General features: G+C 37.7%; 1 protein-coding gene and 11 non-coding genes across 12 annotated transcripts; all 12 read left to right on the top strand.

Annotated features, from left to right (window-relative positions):
• The first annotated feature begins 1,422 nt into the window (after positions 1-1,422).
• Positions 1,423-1,505, top strand: trnas-cga (transfer RNA serine (anticodon CGA)). The gene has a single exon. It is a non-coding gene; the product is annotated as a tRNA-Ser (tRNA).
• Positions 1,506-1,655: 150 nt separating this feature from the next.
• trnas-cga (transfer RNA serine (anticodon CGA)) lies at positions 1,656-1,738 on the top strand. The gene has a single exon. It is a non-coding gene; the product is annotated as a tRNA-Ser (tRNA).
• Positions 1,739-1,890: 152 nt separating this feature from the next.
• On the top strand, positions 1,891-1,973 carry trnas-cga (transfer RNA serine (anticodon CGA)). The gene has a single exon. It is a non-coding gene; the product is annotated as a tRNA-Ser (tRNA).
• A 150-nt stretch (positions 1,974-2,123) lies between these two features.
• On the top strand, positions 2,124-2,206 carry trnas-cga (transfer RNA serine (anticodon CGA)). The gene has a single exon. It is a non-coding gene; the product is annotated as a tRNA-Ser (tRNA).
• A 152-nt stretch (positions 2,207-2,358) lies between these two features.
• Positions 2,359-2,441, top strand: trnas-cga (transfer RNA serine (anticodon CGA)). The gene has a single exon. It is a non-coding gene; the product is annotated as a tRNA-Ser (tRNA).
• Positions 2,442-2,592: 151 nt separating this feature from the next.
• Positions 2,593-2,675, top strand: trnas-cga (transfer RNA serine (anticodon CGA)). The gene has a single exon. It is a non-coding gene; the product is annotated as a tRNA-Ser (tRNA).
• A 150-nt stretch (positions 2,676-2,825) lies between these two features.
• trnas-cga (transfer RNA serine (anticodon CGA)) lies at positions 2,826-2,908 on the top strand. Its single transcript has one exon. It is a non-coding gene; the product is annotated as a tRNA-Ser (tRNA).
• Positions 2,909-3,057: 149 nt separating this feature from the next.
• On the top strand, positions 3,058-3,140 carry trnas-cga (transfer RNA serine (anticodon CGA)). Its single transcript has one exon. It is a non-coding gene; the product is annotated as a tRNA-Ser (tRNA).
• Positions 3,141-3,290: 150 nt separating this feature from the next.
• On the top strand, positions 3,291-3,373 carry trnas-cga (transfer RNA serine (anticodon CGA)). The gene has a single exon. It is a non-coding gene; the product is annotated as a tRNA-Ser (tRNA).
• A 313-nt stretch (positions 3,374-3,686) lies between these two features.
• Positions 3,687-3,769, top strand: trnas-cga (transfer RNA serine (anticodon CGA)). The gene has a single exon. It is a non-coding gene; the product is annotated as a tRNA-Ser (tRNA).
• A 3,132-nt stretch (positions 3,770-6,901) lies between these two features.
• On the top strand, positions 6,902-18,028 carry rapgef4a (Rap guanine nucleotide exchange factor 4a). The gene is made up of 27 exons (XM_077617490.1): positions 6,902-7,105; positions 11,144-11,208; positions 11,815-11,865; positions 11,927-12,033; positions 12,180-12,301; positions 12,377-12,542; positions 12,609-12,693; positions 12,802-12,862; positions 12,950-13,026; positions 13,106-13,252; positions 13,502-13,617; positions 13,695-13,780; positions 13,979-14,057; positions 14,188-14,338; positions 14,673-14,761; positions 14,851-14,881; positions 14,958-15,036; positions 15,759-15,905; positions 16,032-16,129; positions 16,207-16,332; positions 16,437-16,615; positions 16,693-16,783; positions 16,844-16,894; positions 17,016-17,103; positions 17,174-17,238; positions 17,323-17,377; positions 17,480-18,028. Exons 1-27 carry the CDS (start codon positions 7,012-7,014, stop codon positions 17,605-17,607), a joined length of 2,634 nt encoding a protein of 877 aa, XP_077473616.1. The 5' UTR covers positions 6,902-7,011; the 3' UTR covers positions 17,608-18,028.
• Positions 8,733-8,815, top strand: trnas-cga (transfer RNA serine (anticodon CGA)). The gene has a single exon. It is a non-coding gene; the product is annotated as a tRNA-Ser (tRNA).
• Positions 18,029-18,084: the final 56 nt, after the last annotated feature.

Below are 18,084 nucleotides of genomic sequence, written 5' to 3'. Positions count from 1 at the left end.
ACCACTACGACTTGACTTAGTTTACTTGGGCCTTCCTACGTTTCAAGACTCTTTTCTCGACAGAAAAACGGCAAATTGCAACTTAAGGCGTAGGAAAGGTCTTACATTAGGCTACAACACAGCCCCCACCCCCGGACCTGGACTTTTGTGGTTCCCAAAAATCCCACACCGTAAACTCCATAGGTGGTAAAACTCCTTGACTGCTCTTATACTGTGCAACAACTAAATGAACTGTTTACCTGTGCGAATTTGTTTACTTTTTAAATGTTAGTTTAACCCCTTCATGCACAAATTAAGACTTTTAAAAACATTTACACAGTACATCTTAAACTCTCATTTTCTGAACTGCTTTATCCGCATTAGGGTCACAGGGGGTGCTGGAGCCTATCCCAGCTGACTCTAGGCCAGAGGCACGCTGAATCGGTTGTCAGCCAATCATAGGGCACAATGAGATGAGCAATCATGCACACTCACACCATTACCTAGGGGCAATTTAGAGTGTCCAATCAGACTACTATGCATGTTCTTGGAATGTGGGAGGAAACTGGAGTACCCAGAGGAAACCCACACAGTCCCATGGTGAACATGTAAACTCCATACAGTGCTTTTGAATGGACAAGCTCATCCTGACTGAGTCCGTCTGTGAACCTACTTTTTAAAATGATCCGCCACTCAAAATGTAAGTAAACATGAAAGTACAATTTGTCCATTGAACCATCTGCAAAAACAAGCAAATATCTCAATTATCAAGGACTTATGTAACAACATGTATAATTGATTCACAAAAGTGGCATGACCAGATGGCGATCTATTTAGCAGCCATATTTTTGCAGGGCATAAGCACTTTTTCCACTCCCCCAAGGCCTTTTACAATCTGCATATTTAATCAAGCATTGTCCAAGCAAAATTCCTTTTTGAACAGTGTTTATCAGATTTGTAAATAAATGTTTTGAATGTTCAATCAGACATCTTTGGAAAAGCATTTCCGTTGGTTTTATCTGACCTCTCATTCCAATTGAGACAATCAAAGCTGATAGACGCAGGGATTTTTGTGGGGCTTTAAAATGGCACCATTGAATTATATTTATGTGTGTATTTTTGGGCAATAATAGCTTTCTGCGTGATTCTGTGTTTATGCCACTTTAAGTATTTAGGCAGAAGCTACTGTGGGCACTCAGATTTCCTGGAATGAGAAGAAAATATCTGAGGCGCGTCAGTTATCACTGCTCCAAATAGCGTTTCCTTTGGAATTTAGACTTGCTCCTTTAAATAGACATACGTAAATAAATATTTTTAGATAGTTTAAAATTATCGTTTGAATTAGTTCTGCAACAGCATTTAGAAACTCTAATTTGAGACAACAACAGATCTGCATATTTTCATGAAAATTTATTTTTCACCCTATATTTTTCTTACTTTATAGTCACGGTGGCCGAGAGGTTAAGGCGTTAGACTCGAAATCTAATGGGGTTCTCCCCTCACAGGTTCGAATCCTGTTCGTGACGTTGCATTATTAAATAAATGTACAACTAGTCATTTTTTGTTATATGGCTTCAATACTTGCAACAATAAGGAATCAATAACATACAAAAATAATATAATAACACTATTTTGATATAAATGTATTTTTTTCCTTATGTTTTTCCTACACTACAGTCACGGTGGCCGAGAGGTTAAGGCGTTAGACTCGAAATCTAATGGGGTTTGCCCCTCACAGGTTCGAACCCTGTTCGTGACGTTGCATCATTAGGTATACTATGTACAAATAGTCATTTTTGTTATATGGCTTCAATACTTGCAACAATAACAAATCAATAACATACAAAAATAATATAATAACAATATTTTGATATACATTTATTTTTTTCCTTATATATTTCCTTCATAACAGTCACGGTGGCCGAGAGGTTAAGGCGTTAGACTCGAAATCTAATGGGGTTCGCCCCTCACAGGTTCGAATCCTGTTCGTGACGTTGCATTATTAGATATATATGTAAAATAGTATATTTTGTTATATGGTTTCAATACTTGCAACAATAACAAATCAATAACATACAAAAATAATATACTACAGATCTTTTGGTATAAATGTCTTTTTTTTCTAATAAATTATTTACACTGTAGTCACGGTGGCCGAGAGGTTAAGGCGTTAGACTCGAAATCTAATGGGGTTCGCCCCTCACAGGTTCGAATCCTGTTCGTGACGTTGCATTATGAGATATATATGTACAAATAGTCATTTTTGTTATATGGCTTCAATACTTGCAACAATAACAAATCAATAACATACAAAAATAATACACTAAAAAATATTTTGATATAAATTTATTTTTTTCCTTATATTTTTCCTACACTACAGTCACGGTGGCCGAGAGGTTAAGGCGTTAGACTCGAAATCTAATGGGGTTCGCCCCTCACAGGTTCGAATCCTGTTCGTGACGTTGCATTATGAGATATATATGTACAAATAGTCATTTTTGTTATATGGCTTCAATACTTGCAACAATAACAAATCAGTAACATACAAAAATAATATAATAACAATATTTTGATATAAATTTATTTTTTTCCTTATATTTTTCCAACACTACAGTCACGGTGGCCGAGAGGTTAAGGCGTTAGACTCGAAATCTAATGGGGTTTGCCCCTCACAGGTTCGAATCCTGTTCGTGACGTTGCATTGTTAGGTATATGTTCAACCAGTCATTTTTTGTTATATGGCTTCAATACTTGCAACAATAACAAATCAGTAACATACAAAAATAATATAATAACAATATTTTGATATACATTTATTTTTTTCCTTATATTTTTCCAACACTACAGTCACGGTGGCCGAGAGGTTAAGGCGTTAGACTCGAAATCTAATGGGGTTCGCCCCTCACAGGTTCGAACCCTGTTCGTGACGCTGCATTATTAGATATATGTACAAATAGTCATTTTTGTTATATGGCTTCAATACTTGCAACAATAAGGAATCAATAACATACAAAAATGATATAATAACACTATTTTGATATCAATTTATTTTTTTCCTTATTTTTTTCATACACTACAGTCACGGTGGCCGAGAGGTTAAGGCGTTAGACTCGAAATCTAATGGGGTTTGCCCCTCACAGGTTCGAATCCTGTTCGTGACGTTGCATTATTAGGTATATGTTCAACCCGTCATTTTTTGTTATATGGCTTCAATACTTGCAACAATAACAAATCAGTAACATACAAAAATAATATATGTACAATATTTTGATATAAATTTATTTTTTTCCTTATATATATCCTTCACAGCAGTCACGGTGGCCGAGAGGTTAAGGCGTTAGACTCGAAATCTAATCGGGTTCGCCCCTCACAGGTTCGAATCCTGTTCGTGACGTTGCGTTATTAGCTATATGTGCAACTAGGCATTTTTTATTATATGGTTTCAATACTTGCAACAATAACATACAAAAATAATACAATAAAAATATTTTGATATAAATTTCTTACTCGAAATCCAATGGGGTTCGCCCCTCACAGGTTCGAACCCTGTTCGTGATATTTCATCATTAGATATATGTACAAATAGTCATTTTTGTTATATGGCTTCAATACTTGCAACAATAACAAATCAATAACATACAAAAATAATACACTAAAAATATTTTGATCTAAATTTATTTTTTTCCTTATATGCTTCCTTCACAACAGTCACGGTGGCCGAGAGGTTAAGGCGTTAGACTCGAAATCTAATGGGGTTCTCCCCTCACAGGTTCGAATCCTGTTCGTGACGTCACATTATTTGAAATGTGTACAAATAGTCATTTATGTTATATGGCTTCAATACTTGCAACAATAACAAATCAATTCATTCTTTCATGCTGGCATGCAGCATGACCGGAATGTGACTTCTAAGCTATTCATGCTGCGGCCTAAAGTTTAGTCTTCCATGATTGATCGATGAAAATAGTTCATGGTACTAAGTTGGGGAAAATGAATACCCAAAAACTTGTAGCAGCAAAAAATAAAAATAAGAATATTCAGATGATCTGAATATATCTAAATTACATAGATGCTCGGTTTGAAACCCTCAAGTGTGGTACTATATAGTACTATTGTCAAATGATCCTTTCAGAGGCAATGCTGCACTCTATTGGCAGACAAGCACAGTGCATATGATTTACTGGTGCCTGAAATAAGAACAGCTGTAAGTTGGTCTGTGTCAGCCTACAACAATTGGCAGTTTATCATATAATATATGTAATACAATATTGGTTGGGAAATTGACATACAAAAACACAGGGTTTAAATACACAGTCAGGGGTTGATGACAATCATAAACACCTCGGTCACACAAGGTGAAACGTATACAATCATGCAGACAAGACACACAAGGAAAATACAACCATCCACCCAAAACCACAAAAAACGGGTTAGTATTCACTGGGCGAAATATAATTGTACAAACCAAAGCTGTGGCTGTCTTTATAAAGTAAATTGGTGGCACCAGATCCTATTAGCCCTTTATCAACTTCATGTTTTTAAACCCATACCACTAGATGGAAGTATTGAGCTATTAGATGAGCAAACAAAAATGATGTCAGTGTTTTTCATTTGCATGATGATCCACCCCAATGAGATTTAAAGTTTATTCTTCTTTTATTGCATTCATATCATTGGAAAGATTCACACGTGCACACACATAGACCTTCTCCCCCACACCCATTTTGTCTGTTCATTACTGTGACATGCTGAGAACTGAGCTTGCCAAAATGAATCTTGGCACATCTTGAGGATCTGCTCAATTTTGAAATTGTTATCCTGCAAATCTTGGCAGGCAATATTTTGTACAGTTAGTTTGACAACAGTGCCTTGGCCCAACATTTTTTTTATCTATCAGCCCTTGAGTTTCACCGTGTCTGAGGCCAAACAAAGCTTTACCTTGATTTTTTTTGTTTTGTTAGATTTCTCACAACTGAAGCGTTAGTGATACAAATTGGCCTATTTTACTTGTTTAGAGATCCTCAGTTGGCTCAGGTTTTTCTGAATGATTCTTTGGCACTTATTTTTCTTAACCCAGGCCAGTTTTCCACAAAACAGAAAGAGGACTTTTTTCTGTCTGATATTATCAAACTTCATATGATGCCTATGCCAGTACGGATGACACACTCCCACCCAACACACTCACCAGGAAGGCTTTTTGGGTGTTATAGTTTAGCTCACAAAGGCTTTGACATGTGGCATTATTTGGTGATTAATAATATTACTGAAGTAAACACTGCAGATGGCCGACTTATAGTACAAAAAATATGGCATGTAATAGAGGGAAATATATTTTAGAATAATCCTGATAAACTCACTCACTGCCATTTACGTCTATAGGCGTCCCATCTGTGGGCCTGGCAGCTATCATCCGCTGCGATAAATGTCACATAATACTTGGAAGTACACTTGATCTATATTTGTTAACAATGCTTATAGCTGAACATGTTACTTGTGTGTTCATGCTTCGGGCGTGATTGAAAGAGTGGGTGGGGGATATTATGTTATGTGTTGCAGGCATTGGTCCATATGGAAGCCGCCAGCAGCAAAAGCTGATGAGCAGGAAATGGCAGGGACGCAGTGGGCCTTCTTATACCTAAGGATTAAGTGGGTGGGGGGTTGTGGGGGTAAGAATGGGGTCACATGCTAGGCCACACTCCTTCCGAGTTGGTGGCAAGAGAATGGCGATTATATCAGTAATACGTTTCCGACGTTCCGAGTTGTTACATCATCAAACGACCCAAACTACTATAAGATAAGGAAATGACTATCATTATCTTCAAATAATACAAGTAGATCACAGAAAGATTGGTTGAACCACACCCTCACGGCCACAACAAAACAATTATGTCTGACAATCTCCTGCATGTAGTAACAAAAAAAATGTAGTCTTTTGTTTCGCCGTGCTGATCTTTACGCTTGTAAAGCAGCCTTATTTTATGATATGAATTAATTGAAAAGAATATGACACCTGCTCATCCAGTTACACTAATTTTCTACTTACCTCCGCTGCACTTACTAATTGTGAATGTTATAAAAATGTCTCAGTTCAGCAATCCATGCCAAATTGTATTATATGATTCACCTCTTTGAATTCAAACTGTTTATTTTTGTCAGTGTAGTTTGCAGTTGTCTAGCACTGTATTGCATCAAACATGGGGATATTTCTAATAATTTCATTATACTTGCGTTAGTGATGCACACTCATCAACATTGGAATTGTATTGGCAGTTAATGGGGTGATAATCATCCTCTATATCCAAAATATCTCCAGTTCTTTGCCACTTATATACAAAAACACATGCACACAGCTTACTACAGCAACATATATTCAGGAAACACTATAGATATTCATTATTTGGTCTTGTGTATAAATCCTAAACTGCCTGTTGGCGATCATTGACTTTTTTTTGACATTATGGGCTGTCACAAACTGGGCTATAATCATGCATCACTGTCATTTACTGAAAATTGAACCTAATCCTGATAGTCAATGTCTCATCTTCCCTGCATGTCCAAAGTTTATCAATTTTTGAAAAAATAAATAAAAAAAATGATAGGCTGCAAGGAAAATCAACAGGGTAGAGCTGTACTATACTGTCATTAAAAGGCATTTCTGGTCAGCACTTTTCTGGCTGCAGTCTCTTAATAAAAAAAAAAAAAGTGTATATTTGTTGTCTTTAAGAGTTTACTGTGAAAAACAGCTATTATTTTGTTGGAATTTGAAGAAATCAAAGTCATGTAAATTTCTTGGAAAGAAAAGAATGTCTTCTATTTGAAGCAACATGATGGAACCCAGAGGGCAAAGAGAGTGAGGAAGTGAGGGAAATAGAGAGAGAGAGAGAGAGAGCGAGAGAGAAGGAGAATGTGTTAAGTCATCACCTAGCAACCGCTGCTCAGAAGGCGTATGCTCAGCTGTGCCTGGAGAATGACACAGCCAGCTCACTTTGCTTTTTGAGTGACCGAAGAACTGATCCTGTTGGCCCATGGTGGATGTCACCTGTAATCCATGACTGCTTTGTGTTTTGGATTAAGAGGGTGTGTAGGATTTTTCAGTCAATATCAATACCAAGACAGGTACTTGGAGGTAAGCAACTTTTTTGTCAATACGTGAGACTTTTTTTAAGAGTAAAAAATAACATTGCAATGTAATATGCATGTGTTTTTTTAATATGATGGTTTGATATCATGTTTATGTGTCAATGTTGATCATTCTTCATTCCAGACCTGTAGATGGGACACAGGGTTGCACAATGTGAGATATGTGAAAAATATGTTTCAAATCAAGTAGCGCGTTTATCCTCAGGGAATCTCTCAATGCTACAATATGTTCAATCGTGAATGCAGGGGAAGCCTGAAGTCATTGGAACAATGTACTAAGTTTGCAAGTATCAGCTTCACTTAGAGATTCCAAGTTTTAAATAAAGGGGTCATTTACATTTAGACACAAGCACAGTCTGATTACTATGTGGTATGCAACAAATAAAACACAATACTTAAATATTTCATCGTAAAATGGAGGGCTATATGTTAAGACAAGTTGATAATTTATTCTACAAAAGAGTACAATGTCAACTTTCCCTTGTTGGGACAGACATTGTCTTCAAGAAAGATTAATCAATTACAATACGTACATGTACTAATGTGGAATGATATTAAAATGTTAGGATGAGTTCTCCCCTACTGTGTAACTTATCATTCCACGGTCAGAAGACGTAACTACTAATTAGTTAGGTAGAAAAGATTCTAAAATGACAGTCTACCGTTAAGATGGTTACTGTCAAAGCTGGTCTTCAGGGAAGTTAATGCCTCAGATGATGCAAAAATCATTATATTAAGAATAAGCCTTTATAATCCTCCATCAAATGGACAATAACAAGCAACTCCCAGGTGGAAAGGTTTTTATTAGCTAAGTGAATTGATCTAATTTGTTCAGCATGTATTGGTCACTTTTAATCCATTTGCCCAACCCTAAATCCCTTAATTGTCAACAAAGACAAACTGGCTTGTCTAAGTGAGTATGACAGCTTCAGCTTCATTTTCATTTTAAGCGCAAGTACTGATCACGTAATGGCGTACAGGAACCTATAGGCATTTAAATTTGACCATTTAATACTGCAGGGGTCAAATAAGTGTTTTTAAAATGGACCTTTTTCAGCCTACAAATCATTTAAAAAAAGTTTTCAACCATGTAGTTTATGATACCTTAAAAATTGAAATGGCTCATTAGCTTCAGTTGCACTCATGAGGTCACTTCACAAGCGTGCGCGGGTTCAGCGCGACGCTTCTTACATAACTTCTGTGATGACTGCAGGGAACAATGATGTATAAAAAATATACTCAGTGCAGTTGTACGGTCATGCTCTGATGACTCGGTGCCTCTCCGCATCGCGAATGCCATTAAAGGCCTACGCGCTCACTGAGAGGTACCTAATCTGAAAATTGCGTAATAAAATGGAAGCAGGACTTGAAAGTGTTTTTCCTGGACATCCTGGACTTTTCTCCTAAAATTGACGGAAAGATTAAAAATGTTACAAATTGATCACTGTTGGGTGTAATGTATGTATTATTTTTAGATGCATTAATAGATATATGTATAAACAGTCATTTTTGTAATATGGCTTCAATACTTGCAACAATAACATACAAAAATAATATAATAACAATATTTTGATATAAATTTCTTTTTGCCCCTATATTTTTCTTACACTGTAGTCACGGTGGCCGAGAGGTTAAGGCGTTAGACTCGAAATCTAATGGGGTTCGCCCCTCACAGGTTCGAATCCTGTTCGTGACGTTGCATTATTAGATATATGTACAAATAGTCATTTTCGTTATATGACTTCAATACTTGCAACAATACCAAATCAATAACATACAAAAATAATATATGTACAAATACTCACTTTTGTTATATAGCTTCAATACTTGCAACAATACCAAATCAATAACATACAAAAATAATATAATAACAATATTTTGGAAATACTAATAATCAGTCAACTCTTGGTGCCTATTTATTCAATTCTTAATTCAATTATTACCAACAATGTGGATTATAGTTAAGATTGACACTAGTTGATCTTGAGGGGGCACAATTGAAAGTAATGAGCTAATCAACTGTACTGCTTACTGTATTAGTTATTTTTCACCTTTTCCTCTGTTTTTTCTTTTTTTTTCTTCATATAAGTATTATTAAGTGCATGGCTGCATTGTGATAGAAGCTAGTGGCGACAGTGAGCAGGCAAACACCACATTATTCAATTTCTTCATCACTTTGTAACAATTTTATCTGAACATGTTAAGAAGTAGTTGATCTAAACTCCTTTAAATGTCAGAATTAGATTTCTAACATCTTTAGGATCTGCAAACCATAAACGGACATTTAAGTATGACAGCATGCTATGATTTTGCACATGCAATAACATAATAAAACTCTGTTCTTAACCAGACCTTTTTGCCAGGCCCCTGTTATCTAAGATTTGCCGTTGTGACACAGGCTGATACTTTTAAAGCTGTCCTGGGGCAAGTTAACTTAATATTGACAGTGTTTTGTTCAAACACTGCTCTCTCTTACTGTGGCTTTGTGGTCGGGTACAATAAAAGTGACAGAGCTGCTATTTCCCAGGGCACATTCAGTGAATTGCGGGTACTATTGCACATTATTTTACATTTGAGCTTTCCTGTAATATTCAGCTATTAATTTGGACATACTATATTGATTTATTTAGTGAATGTCTGGTCCATAATCCGGCTGATTGGACACTCTAAATTGCCCTTAGGTTTGGGTGTGCGTGTGCATGGTTGTCCGATTCAGAGTGTCCCCCGCCTCTGGCTCGGAGAAAGGTGGGATTGGCTGCAGCACCCCTCGCAACCCTAATGAGGATAAGGTGGTTCATAAAATGAGATGAGATATGTCTGGTCCATTTCAAAACTAGCTCTTAGACACTATAATGTGATAACAATTGAAAATAGCAAGTGACAAAAATACAATACACACAGATATTGCTGTATGTGTAGATTTTGTAGAACTTTTGGATTAATCACTTGAAGCCCCACCCCACACCTCATGGTCCATAGAGAAGAGCAAATAGAGTATTTCCTGCCTCTTTCCTCCTAAATATTTGTACTCGTAAAACTCAGTTATTGGGTTGTTATTAAAACGATTCTTTGGGTTGTTATTGTAAAGTATTTAGTTCATTATTAATTATGTTATGTCACGTTGAGTGAGTGAGTGTTCCTGTAAGAAACTATTCTACTATTTCTCCAGTGGATTAATGCTTACTATGCACTATGCATGAACACATTAAGAAATCATACAATAATCATGCAGCTGAAGGCGGCGTCTCGTTCATCCTTTTAATGTTCAGTCCATTTTTTTCCCTCTACAGCTTGTGTATATTAAATATGTATTCAGAACCACAGACGATGCCATTTTTACACAAGGTTGGGTCATCGGGAGAGCGGAGAGTCATATGCACCCATCAAAAGAGCCACACGGGCCATAGGTTCCCTACCCATGTCTTAAAGCAGGGGTTGGGAACCTTTTTGACGAAGAGAGCCACAAACAATTCATATTTTCCAATGTTATTCCTTGTGAGCCATACTACAAATGTAAAAGTCAAAATACATACATGTAAACGAGTGCCTTTTCATTTTTTTGTTGTAATTTCACCACTTTTAAAGTGGAAAAAAATGAATATTTTTTAAAAGATTCTTATGCTGTTGCTAATCAATGAGAGGAGATGTGCTATCTCAGTTCTGTCACCAGCAATTTCCATATTTTAGCTCACAGGTTAGCAAAGAGCCAGATGTACCCATCAAAAGAGCCACATGTGGCTCCCGAGCCATAGGTTCCCTACCCCTGTCTTAAAGGAACAATATGTAAGACTGGTGGCCAAAAACAGTACTGGAACCAGAATCAAAATAGTGCATTTTGGGATGTGGATGTGGAGAAAACGAACGCAAGCCTGGGGAAAACATATAACAAATCAAACCCTCAACCCCAGACCTGTGAGGCCTAAATTCTGACCACTTTCCACCAGGCCACCCAATCTGCAATCTGAAAATATTATTTCATACACCCTACATACATTTCCTAAACATCTTTTGTTCTCCCAAACAGGAATGGCGGACAAAGAGAACATAAGCAACAACTTATTTGACTCTCCGTCCGAACATCAAAATGAGGTAATTTCTTGTCTTTCTGCCTTTCAGAAGGAAGTGCTTATTTGCTTGACCTTCATAATCTTTTGACGTCACAACATTCTTCATGGTTATCCATTCAAAATAGAAATGAGTTTAGAACGTGGGCTTTGTTTAATATTGGTTTAAATATAAATGTGCTTGCCGTCCACTCCGGTATCCTGCCCCACCTTGCTGTTGTTGTCCTTTCCTGGTTGGCTTACGTAACGTGACCCTCCAGCTGATTGATAGTCTTGCGGAGGAAATAGTTTTAGACGACTATGCTGAGATGATTATGGATTAAAGGAAAGGGAAATCTGACGTTGTTGGAATTTAGTTTTTGATTTACCTCATTCAGTCGATAAACAAATTTACAATGAACTGAAGAACCCACAGCTTCAATGGCTACAGAATTGCATATTTATGATGAATGGCCATCATTGCACATTAATGCATAGGAATCAGTGCACACTGAACCATGGGCAATGCTTTTGAAATGTCACAGGCTTTAGGCAGAAAACAATCTATGGAAAAAGGTACCAAACATCAGGATCCTCATTGTGATGAAACGTGTAATAAAAAGTTTTTTTATGGTTTAACTGTCATTTACAGAAATCGTTTATTGACAGATCAACTAAATCTCACAGTATCCAGCTCTCCCAGGTAAGAAACCAAACCATCACAAATATATGCCTGCTGAATGATTTGACATTTTTTACTTGAGGTTGCCGCTGAGAAGCTTCTGCGCGCCGGAAAGGTTCTTCGAAAAGCCATCCTCTCCAGATCCGCTCACATGATCCGGGATAGGAAGTACCATCTGGAAACGTACAGGTGAATTAAAAACGGCATATGTGGATGAACGTGTACAAGATTTTTTTAAATGAACCTAATCGTGACATACTTTATGATATGGACAAATATTGTATGGTAATGTTAGTGTCATTGTGAATTGCAATTTCTTTGTTTGTTTTAACCAGGCAGTGTTGTGTGGGAACAGAGATGGTGGACTGGCTGATAGAGCACAGCTCCATTGTGCATTCTCGCCCTCAAGCCGTGGCAATGTGGCAGGTGCTTGTGGAGGAAAGCGTTCTTTGTCACGGTGAGACTGCATGAAGAACAGTCTTCCACATCAAGTGTAAGAATCTCATCGATTACATGGTTGAATGTGTCCCAGTGGACCAGGAGGCCAGCTTCCAGGACAAGTATCTTTTCTACCGCTTCCTGGATGATGAAGTCATGGACTCTTCTCAGAGAGAAAGCCATGAGGAAGTGCAGGACTCTTTGCTGCTCCTCTCGCAGATGGGGCCAGACGCATACATGAGGATGATTCTAAGAAAAAAGTAAGGCTCCCAGCAAATGTATTTGCTTTAGCAATAGTAATCTAATGACACATTCCCCATTTGCAGTCCATCTGATAGAACAGAAGATGACTTAGAGGTCATTTATGAGGAACTGCTTCACATCAAGGCTTTAGCGCACCTTTCCACGACAGTCAGTACACTTCAGTTGTATTCATTTTATTCTTTGCAATTTTCACTTTTGCTTCTGCACATGATAAAAATGAACAGTGGAGTCATTATTATCATCTTGACTATGCAGGTTAAAAGAGAACTGATGGGTGTGCTCATTTTTGAGTCTCATGCCAAATCTGGAACAGTACGTAAGTATAAATTAAGTTTAGGTCTAAATAGTGGTCTGTGAGGAATAATTTGTTCAATTCCTTTCTGATTTTTCTCATGAATCTCAGTCTTCAGCCAAGGGGAAGAGGGCACATCGTGGTACATTATCCTGAAGGGTTCGGTCAATGTCACCATCTATGGAAAAGTCTGTTTTGGAGAAAATCTTTGCGATGATCTGCGCCATTCTTGCTGTTACTTGCTGACGCCCTTATGTGACCCCGCAGGGTGTTGTTTGCACACTACATGAGGGAGACGACTTTGGGAAGCTAGCTCTTGTCAATGATGCCCCACGCGCTGCTTCCATTGTCCTGAGAGAGGACAATTGTCACTTCCTGACAGTGGACAAGGAAGACTTCAACAGGATTTTGAGGGTTATTTATTCATTTGTTTATTTTTGGAAACACTGTGCTAGATACTCCTTTGTTTCCCACTGATAAGCGTTAGCGTCTGCTGTTGGCATGGGATTGTTAATGCGAAATAATGATAAATGTACTAATGATAAAATCTGAAAATACCATACAGTCATATTTTGTAAGTATCTCACCGTTTGTTCATAATGTTTTCTCTGATTATGTTATGTAACTATGTAGCATATTAATATAATGACTGAATTTATACAGGACGTGGAGGCCAACACGGTGCGCCTGAAGGAACATGGTCAGGACGTCCTCGTTTTAGAGAAGAGTCTCAGTAGCAGCAGGTCATCCATCCATGGGAATTTGTCCTCCCATGACAAGTAAATACATTTTTATTCATTATTGTTGATATACTCTACTATATAATAATACATGATGTTTTCATGTGTTGCACAAGGTACAACGTTATGTCAGGGACACCAGAGAAGATTTTGGAGCACCTGCTTGAGATGATGCGAATGGATTCTCAATTTTCAGAGTCAGGTAAAGTTTATTCATTGATGTTTTATTAAAATGGAAGCCCTCCTTCAATTCATTTGGATTGGGGACTGAACCTGACCTCAAGTGGGGTAAATTTGCAAATACTCGACGACAATTAAACATGTATTTTTAAAAGAATGGTCATTTTCTCTCCTTCATATGGATGCATGAAAAAAACATGATCTTCCATGTTTATTACAGACGCAGCCTTAGATGATTTTGTCCTCATGCACTGCGTCTTCATGCCAAACATTGAACTTTGTCCAGTGTTGATGGCTCAATATCCTTTCAGCATCGTTGCAACGTTTCAATTAGATCGTCCTTTAGAAAAGATTACACCAAGTATTTAGGCGTGCATTTCTTGGAATGCCGATAATGAAACAAATCGTCTTTCCTTAATTGCTGCCCACCTACCATGCCCAGGCATCACAGGGATCCGAGCAGGAAAAGATGGATTACACACTCAACAACAAGCGCCGTGTGATCCGCTTGGTCATGCAGTGGGCTGCCCTACATGGCGATTACCTGCAAGAGGAAGACACCTCTGTGATCTTTCTCGAGGTTTTTAACCATTAATGTGATTCAAAACCCGTATGACTCCATTGAATATTTGTGATTTTTCAACAAAGCTTTCAATATTTTTGACACAAAGTCCAATTCTTGCAAAAATTATACTGTGCCTTAAGTAGTGGCAACATTTAATTATGAGATGATGTTGGTGATCATTTTGATTGATTGAATTTTGAGGTTTATTTATTATGTATTTCGTGTCGCACAACTACTATATGTGTTCACGGAATTAGATTTTTACAATACCGTCTTTGTAGTGAATTGCTTTCATGTTCACTCTTGCGTGATCTCTTTGTCTCTTTATGTACTGACGTTTGTCTCGCAGAATTTTCTTGTGGCGGTATCAAATGACACTAAAGTACTTGCGCAAATCGGTGAGCAACTACCAGAGCTGGAAAAAATAGTAAAGTACAAGTATGTTCCTTTCATCTTATGGGGATTGTTTTATTATATCAAAGCTGCCCAATCAGAGCAAATTTTCATTCTACCTCCACTTTTTCCAGCACCGATGACGCCAAAGCCCTGCACAGAAAGGTATAGTCTACAAACCTGTACACTGATTCTATTGATACAATATGACTTTAATGTAACCTGTTTCACTCACACACAGCACAATGTCTTACTGGAGCAGTTCAACAGGGGAGATGACACACTGCAAAAATGTCAGCCTGTTAAGAGCAATGATGAAAGTGAGTCTCAACTAGGGATTTTACAAAAAATAAACTTTTCTTTGTATGGGAGCATAATGGGATGGAGTTAACATTGAGAATATTGTAACATAAAATCTTATCCACTTCTGTTCATATGCTGGTGACATAACCTGAATTTCCATGTAGATGGGATTTCACTGTTAACCTCCAAATTTACACCAAAATAAAATACATTTTGAAAAATACATTCAAATAAAAAACGAGATGCTCTGATTACCATTTTTGTTGAGAGGTGGCTGGAGAGTCCATGACTACTTTAACACCAACAAAACAGACCAAAGCCAACTCGTCCATCCCTTCTCTCATACCAGTCTGACACACGAGGCCTTTAGGGACAGCCCAGAAAACATAGCACTCAACACATTTTATAATGATTAGCCTTCTTTTCATGATAATTGTGATTCTTTTGGCTAAACCTGGAGGACCAAGCTGTTTTGTTTGGGGCCAAAATGTGAAAAAGGAGAGCAAAAAGACAACATTACTCCTGGTGCACAAACACAGACAAGCATGATGCACTATGTAAGCCAGAAATTGGTTGCATTGGACTTATTTCCAGATGAAGCGCAGGTGTACATCGTAAAGTTGAAAGATCGAGGACATTGTAACCCGAGGACTGCATCCTTTCCCATAAGGGATTGCATTGATTTAATTGCAAATTGAAATCCAATTGACTTCAACCTCAAGTGGTTTTCACTCCTCAGTTCTGTTCAAGGTTTTTTGCTGTGACCACACCTACATGACAATTCGCACCCCTGTTTCTGCCTCGGTCGGGGAGGTCCTCCATGCTGTGGCTGACAAGATGGGCTCAGTGGAGGACCTTCTACTGGTCAGTCTCAGCTCAGCTGGAGGTGGGCACATTCAAAAGTTTAAACAGCTTTCCTCTAATTACTTGCCGCAAGGGGCTTTTAGCATCCATCTGTTAGCATCCATCTGTTGTGCAAATTTAAATGATTTTTGTTGTTGTTGTTGAGCAGATAAACTTGTGTTCAAATCCACGGATGTGTCCGTGTTCTCGACTCTTACCACCAATGGTCGTCTTTTTGCCTGTTTCAAGGATCAACTCCATTCTCTGGTGTGTTTTCAAAATGTTCTTCTTTACCATTCCATTATGATATAACTATATTTTTTATGTATTCATTTTTTTAATAGATCCCCGCGCCGGAACAAGAGGGTCCATCTGCAGGCACTTGGGCGAGTTTTGAGTGTATGAGCAGCAAAGATGTTGCTTACCATTTGACACTATACGACTGGGAGCTTTTCAACTGTGTTCATGAGGTTTGTGGCTTGAGAGGATATATAATAATTAATAATGCTTCTAATTTTGCATCGACGTTTCTTCTCAAGTTGGTCATTTGAATGTCTCCTCTGCGTCTTGATAGCTTGAACTGATCTACCACATTTTTGGGAGGCAAAATGTGAAGAAGAGTACCATAAACCTGGACCTATTCTTAAAAAGATTTAATGAAATCCAGTTTTGGGTGATGACAGAAGTCTGCCTGTGCCCCCATCTTAGCAAACGGGTACAACTTCTCAAAAAGTTCATTAAGATCGCATCCCAGTAAGACCATTCATCTTACATTCTCTCCTTAATTGAAATGAATGGTGTTGATTGATTTCTTTTCTTCTTTGCCAAAGCTGCAAGGAGCACAGTAATTTGAATGCCTTCTTTGCAATCATCATGGGCCTTAGTAACCCAGCAGTGAGCAGATTGAATCAGACCTGGGAGGTCAGTACTTTTCGCCAATCAAGACAATTCCAATTTTCATCTGCTCCTCTCTGTTTACAGAAACTGTCGAGCAAATTCAAGAAGTTGTACAGCGAATTTGAAAACTTGATGGTAAAGTAAGACATCGTCACTCATTTACACACACTACACCATAGAGTTAGTGTATTAATATGGCTTATAGTGAAAGTGTAGATAGTAATATTACGGATTAACACAATGACTCTTTGGACAGGACCCATCCAGAAACCATCGGGTGTACCGACTGCTGGTTGCCAAACTAGAAGCTCCCATCATCCCTTTCATGCCGCTGCTGATAAAAGGTCAGCAAGTGTTTATTGCCACACCAGTTCAACCTGTTGGGTCTTGACGTCTGCTTTTCTCTTTCTCTAGATATGACATTTACTCATGAGGGCAACAAGACATTTATTGAAAATTTGGTCAACTTTGAGAAAATGGTAAGAATTTAGCGGATTATTTTCAGTGGACTCTAATGATCTCTGTTAATGACCGTTTTTAATTTGTATAATTTTCTTATGTAGCGGATGATAGCAAACACGGTAAAGATTGTGAGATATTGTCGAAGCCAACCATTCAGTGAGTAGACATTAGAATGTGTACAGTAGTGTACCATACAAAAATGCATCATTTACTGTATGGTGAATTGTTTGCTTCTTTTCACAATGTTTTCCACAACAGGTCCTGAATCACCACCGGTGGACAAGAGCCACCCTGACGTGTGGCGTTATGTGCGTCATTTCAGTGTGATCGACAATCAGAAAGTGCTAACGCAGCTCTCTCACACACTTGAACCTCGCAGATCTTGATATCACTCAGGGAAGGCTGGGTTACATGCTGCTTCTCTTCTACTAGTACTACAACTCCTTCACAGACAATCACTTTGAGTACATGAGAAGATAGTGTTTCCAAATATTGACGTTTTTATTGCTGTAAGTCTGCACCAAAGCACCTCTTAGCAAGTATTACTTAAAATCAATTCAGGAAAACTCCATTTCTTCGAGACTTTATTACATTATTTCATATTTAAGGCATCAATATTATCCAATGTATTCATTGTCTCCATATTTTGTTATTAATGTGACTTTTGTATACAAAAATATTTATACATGTATGTTCTGTGCTGTAAATTATATGTAAATATTTACTTTATTGTCTGCATGCAGAGGAATTTGCATGAATCATTATTCTTGAAGGCATCAGGTGTACTAAAAACAAACTCAAAAGTTACCACAATCTCTTGTGATTTTTTAGAATAACAACATTCTAACAGAAAGTTTTATTCA

This window comes from Stigmatopora argus, chromosome 13 (genome assembly GCF_051989625.1).
Source record: "Stigmatopora argus isolate UIUO_Sarg chromosome 13, RoL_Sarg_1.0, whole genome shotgun sequence".
NCBI lineage: Eukaryota > Metazoa > Chordata > Actinopteri > Syngnathiformes > Syngnathidae > Stigmatopora > Stigmatopora argus.
The sequence above is the reverse complement of the archived record's forward strand: the minus strand, read 5'-3'. Positions and strand labels throughout refer to the sequence as shown.